Raw genomic sequence first — 17,868 nt, forward strand, 5'->3', positions numbered from 1 at the left:
CTCAGTGTGTAACAACCGTACATTCACAGTGCCCTTCACTACAGCAAAGAACTGGATAAGCTCAGAGTTAGCCAGGCTACTCCTCCACATGCTTCAACTCCCTGCCTGTCTGGACACGGCAGGCCTAGCTGCTACACCTGGACCTATGCAGTCTCTTTGTCCTACTGCTCTTATTCTGAGGCATTTTAGTTTAACATTGTGCAGCTGTATATTTTATGTTTCTGCCACGTAATGTCAAACCTTTCATTTCATGATTAATGCTAAACATATTTGAACAACACATTTTCAGGTAGTCATAACACCAAACCAAGAATATGTTGGAGGACCATAAATAACCCTAGGTCGAACCTTTTACACATATAACAGTGGAAATCCTCAGTGGTTCAACAGGCAACAGGCTCACATAGAACCTTGAAATGGCTCACTCTAGTGTCATTTTTGTCAAACAGGTTTATAGACCGTTACAGACACATATTTCAACCTGTCAGATGTTTTGCATTCCAAATTATTTCTACATTTATCGTTAGTGTGATATCATCATGGCATTGAGCTGTCCTAGTCAGAGTTCACAGAGTCTTTTGAAATACGTGGACACAATTGTGTTTTAATGTCAACCATTGTTTTTTTAATAAGTGCTTAGACTGCAGAATTGTATCACATTTCTATTAAGCTGCTACTGTAAACATGCTACTGATAAAGATCCAGGGAAGCGCATGGTGCAAAATGTAGGCCAGCTTGTCTAGCTAACCTCAGAAGAAGCATAGGTGCTCCAATGACTGCCATATGTTGTACCTCAGCAGTAAAGGGGAAAACATACTGAAGACAAATCTATGAATTGAATGTAAATAAAGGAAATGTGATAAGTGATGGGAAACTGATATAAATACTGAAGCACAACCCAAAGGATCAGGTGAAAACTACTCTCTCTCTGGATTTGACGTATGTTTTTTCTGAACTCCAGGCCAAACTAGTTCAGAAAAGTTGATGAATAAACTGCTTTTCCACTTCTAGTTTCAGAGTGGTTTAGTTGAATCGCATTGTACTATTTAACACTGACACACTATTAGGATAGTTAAAGAAAGCAGAAGTCATGCACAGTGCGGCAAAGAGAGGAAGGTACAAGCACGTTTCCTACCCGCTTCTGAAGACAAAGTGGAGTAATGGCAGGCAAGGTGACTCTTCTCGCATGGAAGTTCATGCTTCTTTCTTCAGTACACAACAACTAAGGTAAAAAAATATCCATATATCTTAATTGTAAATACTGGTATTCTATAGATTATTTTAGAAAAATCAAACACGCAATGTCATACTTAATATCTTAATATTCAGAAGACTTCGCCAAGTGATTCTACTGTATGCTATAGAATGCACATTGTATTGTATATCTCTACAGTGAGGTTGTGCACACTGAATGTGTGAGACAGAGACAGAGAAGTCATCTCTGTACAAGAAACTCCTCCTTTGTCCTTGGAAATCTGAAAAAAGATTTTTTTAAAGAAAGCCACTTTAACAAGCCACAAACAAGTCTTGATAAAAATTGTTCCAAGGAGGACTATAGTTTACAATGCAGAAGGTCAGAGAAAGCCAGAAAGCTAAAATGACTAAATATCAAGATTAAACATTTGACACAAAAGTGAATAGGTGTATTATCTATAGTAATATAGTTGCCCATTTCTAACAGCTCAGAGAATGTCTTTCCATTGGTACAAATGCAACATTAAGTAAAAAAAATAAAAAATAATGCTGAAAAGGAAACCTGTGACTTAGTCAATGGCCAGTCATTTAGGAGAATTGACACCACTTTTTTTCTTTACCAGAACAATACGTTTGTCTATTCAACAATATCATTGTACTACAATCTCCTGCAATAAATCAAAATGTGAAGTGTATAAATGTTGTCAACTTTAGAATAATGTAATTTTCAAATATGTCCACAATAATATCTATCAAATCACATTTGACATGAATTTTCATATTTAATTACTCCACATTTCGTATCGTAAAAAGCTTGTAAGTTAAGTGCATATATAGGGAATGGACAATAGTGCATTGCTGATTTCATATCTATATGACACTACAGCAAGGAAAATACGTGTTTGAAACAACCTTGGAAGAATCCAAATCTCAGAAGGCAAAGAGGATTGGGGGAGGGGAGGAGGTTGGGAGACTGTGAATTGGGGGCTTCAAAATAGCTCTGCACCAAGTTGTTCCCACAGCCACAATTGCCACAATTCATCATCTACATCTGTTTTACTGTAAGGATGAACAAAGAAGTCTTTATGAAATGAGAGCAGGCTTATACAGTATGCATTAGAGTTAATGATGTAATAATGAAAGTCACTCTCAATGGTCTGATAAGGATGAGTTACACATCAAATAAAGATGTATTCAATCATTTCATCAATTGTAAAAGAAGATTTGGCCCTGAAAAAACCTTTATTTTAATTCCGACAACGCTAAACAATTATATTAGCTCCCTTGGCTATTCTGCCAAATGTTCCTGCTGATAAGCTTTAACTTGGATAAAAAGTTCAAGGAAGAGATAAAAGGGGAATTTGATAATGATGATAATAGTGGTGTTTTTGATGGAGAGTTCAAGCGTTTCTTATGTTTTATTAAAGGACAGCAGAAACATGTCCTTGGACACAGTAGACTAGAAACATCCAAGAGTGCTAGATCTCTTTTCATAAAACCCAGTAATGCAATTAGCTAGGCCCTATAATGGGTCACAGCCGAAAAGGGACCAGAAATGCATTGTTAGATACAGTTGAAGTCGGAAGTTTACATACACCTTAGCCAAATACATTTAAACTCAGTTTTTCACAATTCCTGACATTTAATCCTAGTAAAAATTCCCTGTCTTAGGGCAGTTAGGATCACCACATTATTTTAAGAATGTGAAATGTCAGAATAATAGTAGAGAGAATTATTTCTTTCAGCTTTTATTTCTTTCATCACATTCCCAGTGGGGTCAGAAGTTTACATACACTCAATTAGTATTTGGTAGCATTGCCTTTAGATTGTTTAACTTGGGTCAAACGTTTCGGGTAGCCTTCCACAAGCTTCCCACAATAAGTTGGGTGAATTTTGGCCCATTCCTCCTGACAGAGCTTGTGTAACTGAGTCAGGTTTGTAGGCCTCCTTGCTCGCACACGCCTTTTCAGTTCTGCCCACAAATGTTCTATTGGATTGAGGTCAGGGCTTTGTGATGGCCACTCCAATACCTTGACTTTGTTGTCCTTAAGCCATTTTGCCACTACTTTGGAAATATGCTTGGGGTCATTGTCCATTTGTAAGACCCATTTGCGACCAAGCTTTAACTTCCTGACTGATGTCTTGAGATGTTGTTTCAATATATCCATATAATTTTCCTTCCTCATGATGCAATCTATTTTGTGAAGTGCACCAGTCCCTCCTGCAGTAAAGCACCCCCACAGCATGATGCTGCCACCCCCGTACTTCACGGTTGGGATGGTGTTCTTCGGCTTGCAAGCAACCACCGTTTTCCTCCAAACATAATGATGGTCATTTGTTTCATCAGACCAGAGGACATTTCTCCAAAAAGTACGATCTTTGTCCCCATGTGCAGTTGCAAACCGTAGTCTGGCTTTTTTTATGGCGGTTTTGGAGGAGTGGCTTCTTCCATGCTGAGCAGCCTTTCAGGTTATGTCGATATAGGACTCGTTTTACTGTGGATATAGATACTTTTGTACCTGTTTCCTCCAGCATCTTCACAAGGTCCTTTGCTGTTGTTCTGGGATTGATTTGCACTTTTCGCACCAAAGTACGTTAATCTCTAGGAGACAGAACGCGTCTCCTTCCTGAGCGGTATGATGGCTGCGTGGTCCCATGGTGTTTATACTTGCGCACTATTGTTTGTACAGATGAACGTGGTACCTTCAGGTGTTTGGAAATTGCTCCCAAGGATGAACCAGACTTGTGGAGGTCTACCATTTTATTCTGAGGTCTTGGCTGATTTATTTTGATTTTCCCATGATGTCAAGCAAAGAGGCACTGATTTTGAAGGTAGGCCTTGAAATACATCTACAGGTACACCTCCTATTGACTCAAATGATGTCAATTAGCCTATCAGAAGCTTCTAAAGCCATGACATCATTTTCTGGAATTTTCCAAGCTGTTTAAAGGCACAGTCAACTTAGTGTATGTAAACTTCTGACCCACTGGAATTGTGATACAGTGAATTATAAGTTAAATAATCTGTCTGTAAACAATTGTTGGAAAAATTACTTGTGTCATGCACAAAGTAGATGTCCTAACCTGACTTGCCAAAACTATAGTTTGTTAACAAGAAATTTGTGGAGTGGTTGAAAAACGAGTTTTAATGACTCCAAACTAAGTGTATGTAAACTTCCAACTTCAACTGTACACACCACACATGCACAGGCCAGTTCTGCTCTGCTACATATTTCTGTCTTTCCAAGTGCAGGGCAAAGCTCAACATTTGAGGCAAAACTCTCCTATCAATCTTAAAATGTCAAGCTGTGGAGGCAACTTCAGCAGATAAAATAATACACTGACTTCATTATGAGTAACAACGAGACTAGAAAATAAGATTTTAGTAGTATTATTTTACTAAAGGGCTGATAAATGATTTAATCAACAACATTCTATGGGCAGATATCGGTATACATTTTAATGAATTCAACAAGAAAATATATCATACGGCTTTATGTACATTAATATCATTAAAAGTGCATGAAATGTACACTAACACAGTATACAGGTCAGAATCAGACCATGTACTTTAAACTAAATCCGGACACACTGTAGCAGTGGGAGGACTCCTCCTCTCCTGATACTCTTTGCTTCCCTCCCAGACCAGACGGGTTCAGCAGGCAGCACAGCGGTGACTGTCATACATCTTCCCTCATGAGAATGAAGGAGGAGTCCCTCCCAAGCTCACAGGCTCACTCTTTATCTGGAATCGCAGCACAACATCTTGTGAATCGCACAGACAAGCAGACGCTGCTAGTTATCATAGAGTGCAAAAATGAATTGGTATTAATGGAGCCAAATTGATAACGGAGTCTCCACAACTCTCATAACAAAGCCTGCTCCAGACACTCTGTCCTTGACCAGGGCTTGATTCAAACAAGACCCCTCCACAGGCCCCGTCAGAGCCGAGCAGTAGGCCTGAGACTCGCCAGTCTGCAGGGATCACACACACACACACACACACACACACACAGTCACACGTACACACAGCAGGGCAGGAGGTGGAGGAGGAACGGTCTCTGACCCCACATGCCTGCAAATAAAACGAACTCTCTGGCAAATGCAGGTCCATGATTACGCATGAATGCCTTTGTTGAGAGGTATAGGAGTAGAAACACAGCTATCATTGTACTTCTTTCTTTCAACTGTACCTTCAGTACACTGTACACTGTACAGTCGTGGTCAAAAGTTTTGAGAATGACAAGTATTGGTCTTCACAAAGTTTGCTGCTTCAGTGTTTTTAGATATTTTGGTCAGATGTTACTATGGTATACTGAAGTATAATTACAAGCATTCCATAAGTGGCAAAGGCTTTTATTGACAATTATATTAAGTTTATGCAAAGTGTCAATATTTGCAGTGTTGACCATTCTTTTTCAAGACCTCTGCAATCCGCCCTGGCATGCTGTCAATTAACTTCTGGGCCACATCCTGACTGATGGCAGCCAATTCTTGCATAATCAATGCTTGAAGTTTGTGAGTTTTTGTTTGTCCACCCGCCTCTTGAGGATTGACCACAAATTCTCAATGGGATTAAGGTCTGGGGAGTTTCCTGGCCATGGACCCAAAATGTCGATGTTTTGTTCCCCGAGCCACTTAGTTATCACTTTTGCCTTATGGCAAGGTGCTCCATCATGCTGGAAAAGGCATTGTTCGTCACCAAACTGTTCTTGGATGGTTGTGAGAAGTTGCTCTTGAAGGATGTGTTGGTACCATTCTTTATTCATGCTGTGTTCTTAGGACAAATTGTGAGTGAGCCCACTCCCTTGGCTGAGAAGCAACCCCACATATGAATGGTCTCAGGATGCTTTACTGTTGGCATGACACAGGACTGATGGTAGCGCTCACCTTGTCTTCTCCGGACAAGCTTTTTTCCGGATGCCCCAAACAATCGGAAAGGGGATTCATCAGAGAAAATGCCTTTACCCCAGTCCTCAGCAGTCCAATCCCTGTACCTTTTAAAGAATATCAGTCTGTCCCTGATGTTTTTCCTGGAGAGAAGTGGCTTCCTCGCTGCCCTTCTTGACACCAGGCCATCCTCCAAAAAAGTATTCACTGGTGGTGCCCCGATCCCACAGCTGAATCAACTTTAGGAGACGATCCTGGCGCTTGCTGGACTTTCTTGGGCGCCCTGAAGCCTTCTTCACAACAATTGAACCTCTCTCCTTGAAGTTCTTGATGATCCGATAAATGGTTGATTTAGGTGCAATCTTACTAGCAGCAATATCATTGCCTGTGAAGCCCTTTTTGTGCAAAGCAATGATGACGGCACGTGTATCCTTGCAGGTAACCTTGGTTAACAGAGGAAGAACAATGATTTCAAGCACCACCCTCCTTTTAAAGCTTACAGTCTGTTATTCTAACTCAATCAGCATGACAGAGTGATCTCCAGCCTTGTCCTCGTCAACACTCTCACCTGTGTTAACGAGAGAATCACTGACATGATGTCAGCTGGTCCTTTTGTGGCAGGGCTGAAATGCAGTGGAAATGTTTTTTGGGGATTAAATTCATTTTCATGGCAAAGAGGGACTTATTTGCAATTAATTGCAATTCATCTGATCACTCTTCATAACATTCTGGAGTATATGCAAATTGCCATCATAAAATCTGAGGCAGCAGACTGTGAAAATCAATATTTGTGTCATTCTCAAAACTTTTTACCACAACTGTACAGTACATTCAAATGGATATTCTCAATCCATATCACAACAGAGTGTATTATCTGCTCGTAAGACATTCACACTCATACCCGTATACGGGTTAAAAATGGCAGATTTTGACACTGATAAACAGCAGTGGCTGTACAGTAACATGCTATACATGACATCAGAGCTCAGATTCTCCACTTTACAGCGCTGTATGGGATTTAACTGACAGCAGTTCTAAATGTGAGCACCAAGCACAATGAGAAGATGCCCCCATCCCTCCCACTAATTGGGCTACTTTTACAAATGTTTTGTTTGTGTGTGGGGAAAGCTGTAAATCAAGGGTAGTCGATGTGTTTTGAAAGCTGAGACGTTGAGGATTATAATAAATAGCGCTTTGATGTCATACAAGCAAACCACTTCACATTTCCATATTATAATATTCATGTAATTTACAGTAACAAACGTTTATGATCGCTATGTTTGATGTACAGTTACAAGGATGACATGGCGTCATACCCTGGGTTGTTCTGAACAGAATGAGCTTGTTTGTCATATTGTGAAGGAAATGCACTCATGACTCCATTCTATGCACACCTAAATTACTATCTGTTTCTCTGAAGTGCCTTAAGAAAGCCTAACACTGTAAGATCATGTTTTATAACAGCTAGTCATGTTGGCAATGGAATAAGATTTCAAATGATGCCCACCTGACTCAGATTGCTATTTATAATGGACAATTTTGGATTGCATAAACAACAACAATAAATGTGTGATGTTGGGGATGCTGGGCTGTGTTCCAAACAAAACAACTACAAGTGTGCTTGCTTCAGTTCCTCAATGGCACAGCTAGATCTCAGAAAAGTACCTTATTGAAATTACTTGGGAACTGTGCACACTTTGGAGAGGTGTGTGGCCACTTGCAGACACCAGTTAGATCTCTCACTCAAACCCATGGCATTGTTTTGTCTTATGGTGCACCTACCTCAAACTTACCATGAATATTCTTATTATGTTAATGAATGTATCCAGAGTATTTTCAGATTTCATTATCAACAAATGCTGCAAATGGAACAAAATGCACATAAAATCAACAGTGTAATGTTTTGGATTCAGTCTTGCGTCAGGTGAACTTTGGTCTAATAATTTTCAATTAATCTCCAAACTGTTCCATTTCAATTGTTACCATGGTTATGCATATGCTTTTCATATTTATTTTGTAAGAAACATTTAAATTCAGACCTATCCTTATAGGCCAATTCCCATGAGTGTAAAGGGTTAATATCAGTAGTTGAAAAAGTACTCAATTGTCATACTTGAGTAAAAGTAAAGATACCTTAACAGAAGATTACTCAATTAAAAGTGAGTCAGCCAGTAAAATACTACTTGAGTAAAAGTCTAAAAGTATCTGGTTTTTAATGTACTTAAGTACAGTGGTCAAAAAAGTACTAATTTGTCATACTTGAGTAAAAGTTAAAAGTTAAAGTAAATGCTATAGTGAGTCTTTATTGATAGGTGCGTGAATTGGACCATATTGCTGTCCTGACTGAGCATACGAAATGTAACAAGTACTTTTGGGTGTCAGGGAAAATGTATGGGAGTAAAACGTACATATGTTCTTTAGGATTGTAGTGGAGGAAGTACTATTTTTCAAAATTATAAATAATAAAATAAAGTACAGATACCCCAAAAAACGACTTAAGTAGTACTTCAAAGTAGTTTTTTATTACTTACTTTACACCACTGGTTAATCTTTTTTATTACATAAAATAAATTCCCATTTCCATTCTCATATCCTCCTATCCTCCTTCACTGGTGCTTTACTTGACTGTGCCAGACCTAACATCATAAGAGCATAAATCGTCCACCTAGACATGTGTACACTAGGCATAGGCGTATCCAGATTTTCATACCGACCTTGTGCCATCCCGGGACACTCGGTAATACTGGCACTGAACACAAGGGGAGCTATTTTCAATCCGAAGGTTAGCAATGCTAACAAGTACATCTAGAATTCGATAGTGAATGCTAGCTAAATGCTAACGTACTCAAGCAAACATTTTATACAGTCTCTGACAAACTATTTGCAGGACAGACATCCCAGCTCATAAAGTTATACAAGTAACTCAAAAATGCTACTCACAGTTTGCTGCACGAACAAATCCAATATTAGACAGCAAGGCTCTTGATCAAGGAGTGGATTCTCTGCTGTTACCAAGAGGAGCTTGATTGCAAGAAGCTAACCACTTACATTTACATTTTAGTCATTTAGCAGATGCTCTTATCCAGAGCGACTTATAGTTAGTGCATTCATCTTAAGATAGCTAGGTGGGACAACCACATATCTTTGTCCTCAATTCCTCAATCAAGTAGCTATCCCCAAATGCACAACTAAAGAGCATTTAGCACATTTTAGACAGTTAACTGAATAGTTATTAGAGATCTAGCTGGCAAACATTTAGTTGTGAATTCCATTCTGTAACTAGATCACCTGGTGTGTGCTACACAACAGTGAGTAACTCACAAGGCTCCGTGACTGGGGACTACTGGTAAGTTTCATAATGTAAAATAATGTGATAGGTGAAGTGAAACGCTATCTGCTTTATCTCCTAACGTATTGCACAAGTTGACCGCAGGTATTTACTTAAAAAGTAGCTACAAATATTCAAATGTATAAAAACCGTATAAGAAATAGTTTCAATGGTATTGACGGTGTTGAATTGAATACCCTGGTATACTGCCCAAGCCTAACGTACACAAGGTATACGTTCCTTATGATATGACACAGTGATAGCTCCAGACTGGTAGCAGACATTCAGATTGCAGAACTGAACACTAACACTCTCTGGAAGCAGGGTGTCTGTCTGTCGGTCTATCTGTGTGTGTCTGTCTGGTGATGGGCCAAGCAGAGTGTCCAGTCTTTCCACTCTACCAGTTTGGTACACCTAAAAGACTCACCAGAATACATGTGGACATCCACTTAACTAAGATTCTATGGTGCCCGTTATTGTATGAAATCTAAGTTGCCTCTGAGAATGATTGAAATCAATATTATGCACTTTCTACTGGCTATAACATAATGATATGCATGTTATTATGATCGTTTTGCAATTATAATAATGAACAATTTGATTGCAACGTAACCACCAATATCTCACAAATAAGCTGTCACACATTACAAAATATCACAACATATGACAGGCCTGCAAGTAGCTGTCATGGGACAATTTGGTTGAAGTTCTTTTCCAAAAGTAGGCTCTGCACAACCGCGTTCCCTACCACACAAACAACCATAGCGTCTACCTTGCATACCTTGCCAAGCCTTGTATGGATTAAAGGGCTTTGTGCTAACTTATTGAAGGCCATTGGTGCTGCAAAGACATGGTAGGAGCTATGTCCCTGGCATTGCCAATGGGATCTGACTTGAGGTCATGCTCCAAAGTGCACAAGTATTCTATTTCACAAGGTAGTCACAGTGAAAGTGGCTGTGATATGGCTGAGGGAGCAGGAGTAGTATAGGACAGATACTGATTTACTTACTCCCCCTTATCACCACATCTGCCCTCATAATCACTGGCTGCCATTGGCCCATGTACCCTCTCTGTCTTTCTTAGTGACAACATTTTGCACATTCTATGCACAGAGTTAAATTTATTTATTTATTTTACCTTTATTTAACTAGGCAAGTCAATTAAGAACAAATTCTTATTTACAATGACGGCCTACACCGGCCAAACCCAGACGACACTGGGCTAATTGTGCGCCGCCCTATGGGACTCCCAATCACGGCCGGTTGTGATACAGCCTGGAATCGAACCAGGGGGTCTGTAGTGACGCCTCAAGCACTGAGATGCAGTGCCTTAGACTGCTGCGCCACTCGGGAGCCCACATAAGGTGAAAATGATAATTGAACAATTGTGATTAAACCTAAAATATGATATACTGTGTCAAACAGTCACTACACAGTATGTAACATATCCAAACATAAAATATTGTGTTTGATTATAATAATCAGTGATTAAAGTGTCTGCCCTACACAAACACAAGTGTATGTAAAATTCCAATAATTTAAACAACAACTTTAAACCCCCACAGGCATTCGGTATCTAAATAATACTTCATACAATATTAATGAATTCGCTTGAAGAACATTTTAATATTGAACAGTTGAATATTTAACATTGAATGTTAACAATGATGATAGAACTCAAACAATGTGTGGCCAAACTGGTTCCTCCCATAAAACATATGACAGAGAAGCAAACATGATATGGACAAGGGCAAATGATATACACAATAGACTTTCTTATGCAAATGCACTATGACACTGAAAACGCACGGTTGACAGGGGCTCAGGCAAACTGCTTTCTCACGACTGGAATAGCTTTTAAAGCCCATGTAAAACAAAGACATGTCAAGCAAAGGGCCTCGGAAATAATTCAGAATGGGCATTCAGGCCAACCACAGTAAACTAAAACCTGGTCAATCATGCACAAGCACACTGGCTGCTCCAATTGCCACGGCAACTAGCACCAAGGCAGACACCACCACCACTAAGTCTAGCCCTGTCCCTATATCTTTTATCATTTAACACTACTGCCACCTTTTTGTGGGACAAAGTGTTTCAAAAACAGGGAAGTAAAGCGTTCGTTACTTTATCATTAAATCTGATGATATATAGACACTATAATCTGCGGCTTTAAATGTTGAGAGTAAGCAGTTTTGCCTGGAAACAGACTACCCTCAAAGACAGACTGGGGGATTCAAAAGACAGACCTTGGCACACCCATTTATGAGGCTAGGGGGGCTAGGGCAGTGATGTCACCGGTTTCTCAAGTGCTGGTGAAGATGGGTCGTGACCCTGCAACTGGGGGATTGTGACACATAAACAGCTGGCCAGTCTGACATAGTCCCTTTGTCTTGACAATGGCGAAGCTCAAAAGGCTGAGTGAAAGCCTGTCAGCCTAATCAGGTGCGAATGCAGCCCTCATCACTGTGTTACATAAGGAGCACATTGAGACAGGCTAACAAGGAGCAACACTGTTCAAGCCTGAGGTCACCAAGGTGTCATTCTACTTCTTCACAGCTGAGAAAGTATTTCGAAGTATTTCACTCTCGAAAATCAAAAGAGAATGACAAATCCATGCTAATCCCTTGGACTTTTTTAAACAATAGAGCGAGGGGTGCATTAGAGAATTGCAATCACTATCTAATTTTCCAGTGTAAATCCTGGGTCAAGTGGAAAGGGGATCGGGTATAAAGGGCTCATTTGAGACTGCCATATGAAGTGAAGAGTGACACTTTAATTTCTTTGGGGAAGATAATCAAGCTCTACAGGCATCTTATCAGACTATATACAGGAGAACAAACAACAATCTGATTACAGCCCCTTAGCAAATCACGAAGTATTCTAAATTGCACAATGGCGGGCGCCGGAGCAAACTGGAGAATGATAAATATATGCTGAAAGCAACTCATTAAAAGCTGAGGAGCGAGGTCTAATGCTGCTGATATTCTTCGGTTAGCTCTGTAATTTCAGGCTTTACCATGAGTCAGAGGTCTGAGTTGGGCTAACCCCCCTTTGCCTCTTCCCCTCCCCCAGCCAGAGATACCTAATGAGTGTAATTAACACCTGCAGGGAGCCAATCACCTCCAGGGAATGGGTCAACGAACGAGCCACAGCCAGCCTGACTTGACAGTCTCTGGGATAATGTATAGCAAAACTTTTCATTTTGATGTTCAGTCATTTCTTGAAGCATAACCATCATTTTTAGCTGGAAACATAATGAAGCTGGAAACATAATGAGTGCGCTCCCATTTTAGTAAATGGCACCGAGCATGGGGTCTGTAAACTCTCATATATCATACATTACAAATTAAACATTGGCTCAAATCAAATATGAGCAGTACAACAATAACATTGCTCCTGACCTGTGATGAGAAAAGGAAAATGTTTTGATTCAAATCAAAATTAGATTAGTTTTGGTGTTACTTCATTAATTACAAATGCATTTCTGTAGATCACGAACAGCAAGAGCAGTTGTGTGACCATGTCGTATGTTTTTCCGCAGTGCAGGCTGAATTTAATTATTTTGTATCTGAATTGAATTTGTGTGTACAGAGCGCTCTGTGAACAGCGAAACATCAATTGCTGTGCACTCCGTGACAGCTCTGATTGTCCAACTTCGCATGCTATTCTCTGCTCTCATCGGAGATGCAGCATGTGAAATCTGACACCTCATTTGCATAGGGAGCAACACATTACATTATCTGGCATATTGAGACAAAGGATGTGAACCTTGCAGCTCCGCTTACAATATGGCATATGAAACGGGAGATTGCAGCAAACACAGTCTCATCTCGCTGTGAGGTTCTCAGATGGATTTAGAGCTCTCAATATGAAAAAATACAAAATCATTTAGTAGAATTGAAACAAGACCACTTTCTCTTGGTCACAGAGGGATGAGTCAGCAGGCATTTGAATGCCAAAATGCTCTGTCATCATTTATATGAAATTATGCCAATTTTGTACTGTCACTAAGTATGATCATATTTCAATAATTTCTAAACCCTATTCCCCCACTTTCGTTGAATAGCACTAAAAAAATCATACGATTTTTCATATATTTTTTAATATTTGCAGGGTTTTTTCTGGATCAAAAAGGGCCTTAGGTTGTGGACAGGGCAGGGGGCGTGGTAATGGGCACGGTCGGCCCGTTGACACAGCTGGATTTTAGAGGCCCTTCCCCTTGGCGGTGTAGAGACATTTTGGAATATTTAAGCCAAATCATTTACATTTTTTATTTTGGGGGGGGGGGGGTGAATCACATTCTTGGTGTGCAAAGCTGTCATTAAGGCAAAAGGTCGCTACTTTGAAGAATCTCAAATATAAAATATATTTTGATTTGTTTAACACTTTTTTGGTTACTACATGATTCCATATGTGTTATTTCATAGTTTTGATGTCTTCACTAATGTAACAAAATGTGGAAAAGTCAAGGGGTCTGAATACATTCCGAATGCAGTGTATATATTTTAAAAGTTAATTTGTGGAATTTCTTTCCTTCTTAATGCGTTTGAGCCAATCAGTTGTGTTGTGACAAGGTAGGGTTGGTATACAGAAGATAGCCCTATTTGGTAAAATACCATATTATGGCAAGAACAGCTCAAATAAGCAAAGAGAAACGACAGTCCATCATTACTTTAAGACATGAAGGTCAGTCAACCCGGAAAATTTCAAGAACTTTGAAAGTTTCTTCAAGTACAGTCGCAAAAACCATCAAGCGCTATGATGAAACTGTCTCTCATGAGGACCGCAACAGGAAAGGAAGACCCAAAGTTAACTCTGCTACAGAGGATAAGTTCATTTGAATTACCAGCCTCAGAAATCAGCAATTAATTGCACCTCAGATTGCAGCCCAAATAAATGCTTCACAGAGTTCAAGTAACAGACACATCTCAACATCAACTGTCCAGAGGGGACTGCGTGAATCAGGCCTTCATGGTCGAATTGCTGGAAAGAAACCACTGCTAAAGGACACCAATAATAAGACGAGACATGCTTGGGCCAAGAAACACAAGCAATGGAGATTAGACCAGTGGAAATATGTCCTTTGGTCTGATGAGTCCAAATTTGAGGTTTTTGGTTCCAACCGCAGTGTCTTTGTGAGACGCAGAGTAGGTGAACGGATGATCTCTGCATGTGTGGTTCCCACCGTGAAGCATGGAGGAGGAGGTTTGATGGTGTGGGGGTGCTTTGCTGGTGACACTGTCTGTGATTTACTTAGAATTCAAGGCACACTTAACCAGCATGGCTACCACAGCATTCTGCAGCAATACACCATCTCATCAGGTTTGCGCTTAGTGGGACTATCATTTGTTTTTCAACAGGACAATAACCCAAAACACACCTCCAGGCTGTGTAAGAGCTATTTTACCAAGATGGAGAGTGATGTAGTGCTGCATCAGATGACCTGGCCTCCACAATCACCCGACCTCAACCTAACTGAGATGGTTTGGGATGAGTTGGACGGCAGAGTGAAGGAAAGCAGCCAACAAGTGCTCAGCATATGTGGGAACTCCATCAAGACTGTTGGAAAAGCATTCCAGGTGAAGCTGGTTGCGAGAATGTAAAGAGTCCACAAAGCTGTCATCAAGGCAGGGTGGCTATTTGAATAATCTAAAATCTAAAATATATTTTGATTTGTTTAACACTTTTTTGGTTACTACATGATTCAATATGTGTTATTTCATAGTTTTGATGTCTTCAATATTATTCTACAATGTAGAAAATAGTAAAAATAAAGAAAAACCCTTGAATGAGTACGCGTGTCCAAACTTTTGACTGGTACTGTATATATATATATAATTAATATAATTTTCATCATAGGTACACGTCAACTATGACAGACAAATTGAGAATTTTTTTTCCAGAAAATCACGTTGTATGATTTTTAATGAATTTATTTGCAAATTATGGTGGAAAATAAGTATTTGGTCACCTACAAACAAGCAAGATTTCTGGCTCTCACAGACCTGTAACTTCTTCTTTAAGAGGCTCCTCTGTCCTCCACTCGTTACCTGTATTAATGGCACCTGTTTGAACTTGTTATCAGTATAAAAGACACCTGTCCACAACCTCAAACAGTCACACTCCAAACTCCACTATGGCCAAGACCAAAGAGCTGTCAAAGGACACCAGAAACAAAATTGTAGACCTGCACCAGGCTGGGAAGACTGAATCTGCAATAGGTAAGCAGCTTGGTTTGAAGAAATCAACTGTGGGAGCAATTATTAGGAAATGGAAGACATACAAGACCACTGATAATCTCCCTCGATCTGGGGCTCCACGCAAGATCTCACCCAGTGGGGTCAAAATGATCACAAGAACGGTGAGCAAAAATCCCAGAACCACACGGGGGGACCTAGTGAATGACCTGCAGAGAGCTGGGACCAAAGTTACAAAGCCTACCAACAGTAACACACTATGCCGCCAGGGACTCAAATCCTGCAGTGCCAGACGTGTCCACCTGCTTAAGCCAGTACATGTCCAGGCCCGTCTAAAGTTTGCTAGAGTGCATTTGGATGATCCAGAAGAGGATTGGGAGAATGTCATATGGTCAGATGAAACCAAAATATAACTTTTTGGTAAAAACTCAACTCGTCGTGTTTGGAGGACAAAGAATGCTGAGTTGCATCCAAAGAACACCATACCTACTGTGAAGCATGGGGGTGGAAACATCATGCTTTGGGGCTGTTTTTCTGCAAAGGGACCAGGACGACTGATCCGTGTAAAGGAAGAATGAATGGGGCCATGTATCGTGAGATTTTAAGTGAAAACCTCCTTCCATCAGCAAGGGCATTGAAGATGAAACGTGGCTGGGTCTTTCAGCATGACAATGATCGCAAACACACCGCCCGGGCAACAAAGCAGTGGCTTCGTAAGAAGCATTTCATGGTCCTGGAGTGGCCTAGCCAGTCTCCAGATCTCAACCCCATAGAAAATCTTTGGAGGGAGTTGAAAGTCCGTGTTGCCCAGCGACAGCCCCAAAACATCACTGCTCTAGAGGAGATCTGCATGGAGGAATGGGCCAAAATACCAGCAACAGTGTGTGAAAACCTTGTGAAGACTTACAGAAAACGTTTGACCTGTGTCATTGCCAACAAAGGGTGTACAACAAAGTATTGAGAAACTTTTGTTATTGACCAAATACTTATTTTCCACCATAATTTGCAAATAAATTCATTAAAAATCCTACAATGTGATTTTCTAGATTTTTTTTTCTCATTTTGTCTGTCATAGTTGACGTGTACCTATGATGAAAATTACAGGCCTCTCTCATCTTTTTAAGTGGGAGAACTTGCACAATTGGTGGCTGACTAAATACTTTTTTTCCCCACTGTATATATATATATATATATATATATATATATATATATATATATATATATATATATTAAAAATCTTGCATATCGTAATTTATTTACACAATTAACGAATAATATGCATCATAATGTTGGCAGTTCATACGAAGGATTGTTACCTATAACCAGGATTGGCATTTCAAAAATGTAATGTTTGGCAAGCAATTATTATTTAGGCAAACAATTATTGTGATTCATCCTGTATTGTCCCCAACATCATTACCCCATAGCAACAGATCTGGGATACATACAGTAAACACACCACCCTTTCCCCACAAACAACCACAAGCTCAGATGTTGTTCCATCCCCGAGTCCAACTCAAGAGAAGACTTGATGTGCGAATGCATATACAGTTGTAGCTGTTTGAGAAGGCATGCAAAATTTAGCAAGAGATTTGATTAACCAATGTCAAGTCCTAGCTGATGGCACTCAGATACACCCCCCTATCCTGAAACACACACACACACTGGTCCCCCGTTGTGACCATTTCCCGAAGCATCTCTTGCAGTCAGACCTTTTGACTCTTTTGTGCCACCAGGGCCACAATAATTTGCCCCCTCTCTGATTGTCCAAGTGTGCCAATTTCCTGCAATTCTACACATTTCTCCATGGAGCGGAGAGAAATTGTTTCAGTTTTAAAGCGAACTTCCTGCAATTCTACAAATTTTTCCATGGAGCTGAGAGAACATTTTGCAGTTTTAAAGCACTTTTTCTGCAATTCTATGCCTTTTGCCATGGCTAATGCCATGTTCTTTTACTCAAACAAATTAATTGTTTTTGGATTATTCTTTTTATAACAGTGTTACCCAAGCATGCACTGAATAATTATTCACTCAAGCACAGGAACTCCATGTGATGAGAACAAGCAGAACAAAGCAGAGCCAGGGTCCAGTGAGGAGTGAACGCTGATCCAGTGCCAGCTCTCTTCTCCCCCACATTCACCTCCTTTACAGTCAACACTCTCTACCACGCTCTATGGCTTCGTCCCAAATGGCAACCTATTCCCTATGAAGTGCACAACTTTTGACCAGGGCCCATAGAGCTGGTCAAAAGTAGTGCACT

The 17,868-nt window shown here is 40.1% G+C and overlaps 1 protein-coding gene across 3 annotated transcripts in view; it reads right to left on the reverse strand.

The window, feature by feature from the left end:
• The window catches only part of LOC311129752 (growth factor receptor-bound protein 14-like), a 41,794-nt gene that overhangs the window by 20,894 nt on the left and 3,032 nt on the right, over positions 1-17,868 (reverse strand). For 2 of the 3 annotated variants that reach the window (XM_084162177.1, XM_084162179.1), the window contains one exon: positions 1,136-1,222. The exons of the other annotated variant lie outside the window; for it this stretch is intronic. In XM_084162177.1, coding sequence (XP_084018303.1) covers positions 1,136-1,222 — 87 coding nt within the window. The remainder of the gene's footprint in view (positions 1-1,135; positions 1,223-17,868) is intronic. 3 annotated transcript variants of the gene reach the window in all.

The sequence above is a fragment of the Coregonus lavaretus genome (genome assembly GCF_964263955.1).
Source record: "Coregonus lavaretus genome assembly, chromosome: 5".
NCBI classification, from domain to species: domain Eukaryota; kingdom Metazoa; phylum Chordata; class Actinopteri; order Salmoniformes; family Salmonidae; genus Coregonus; species Coregonus lavaretus.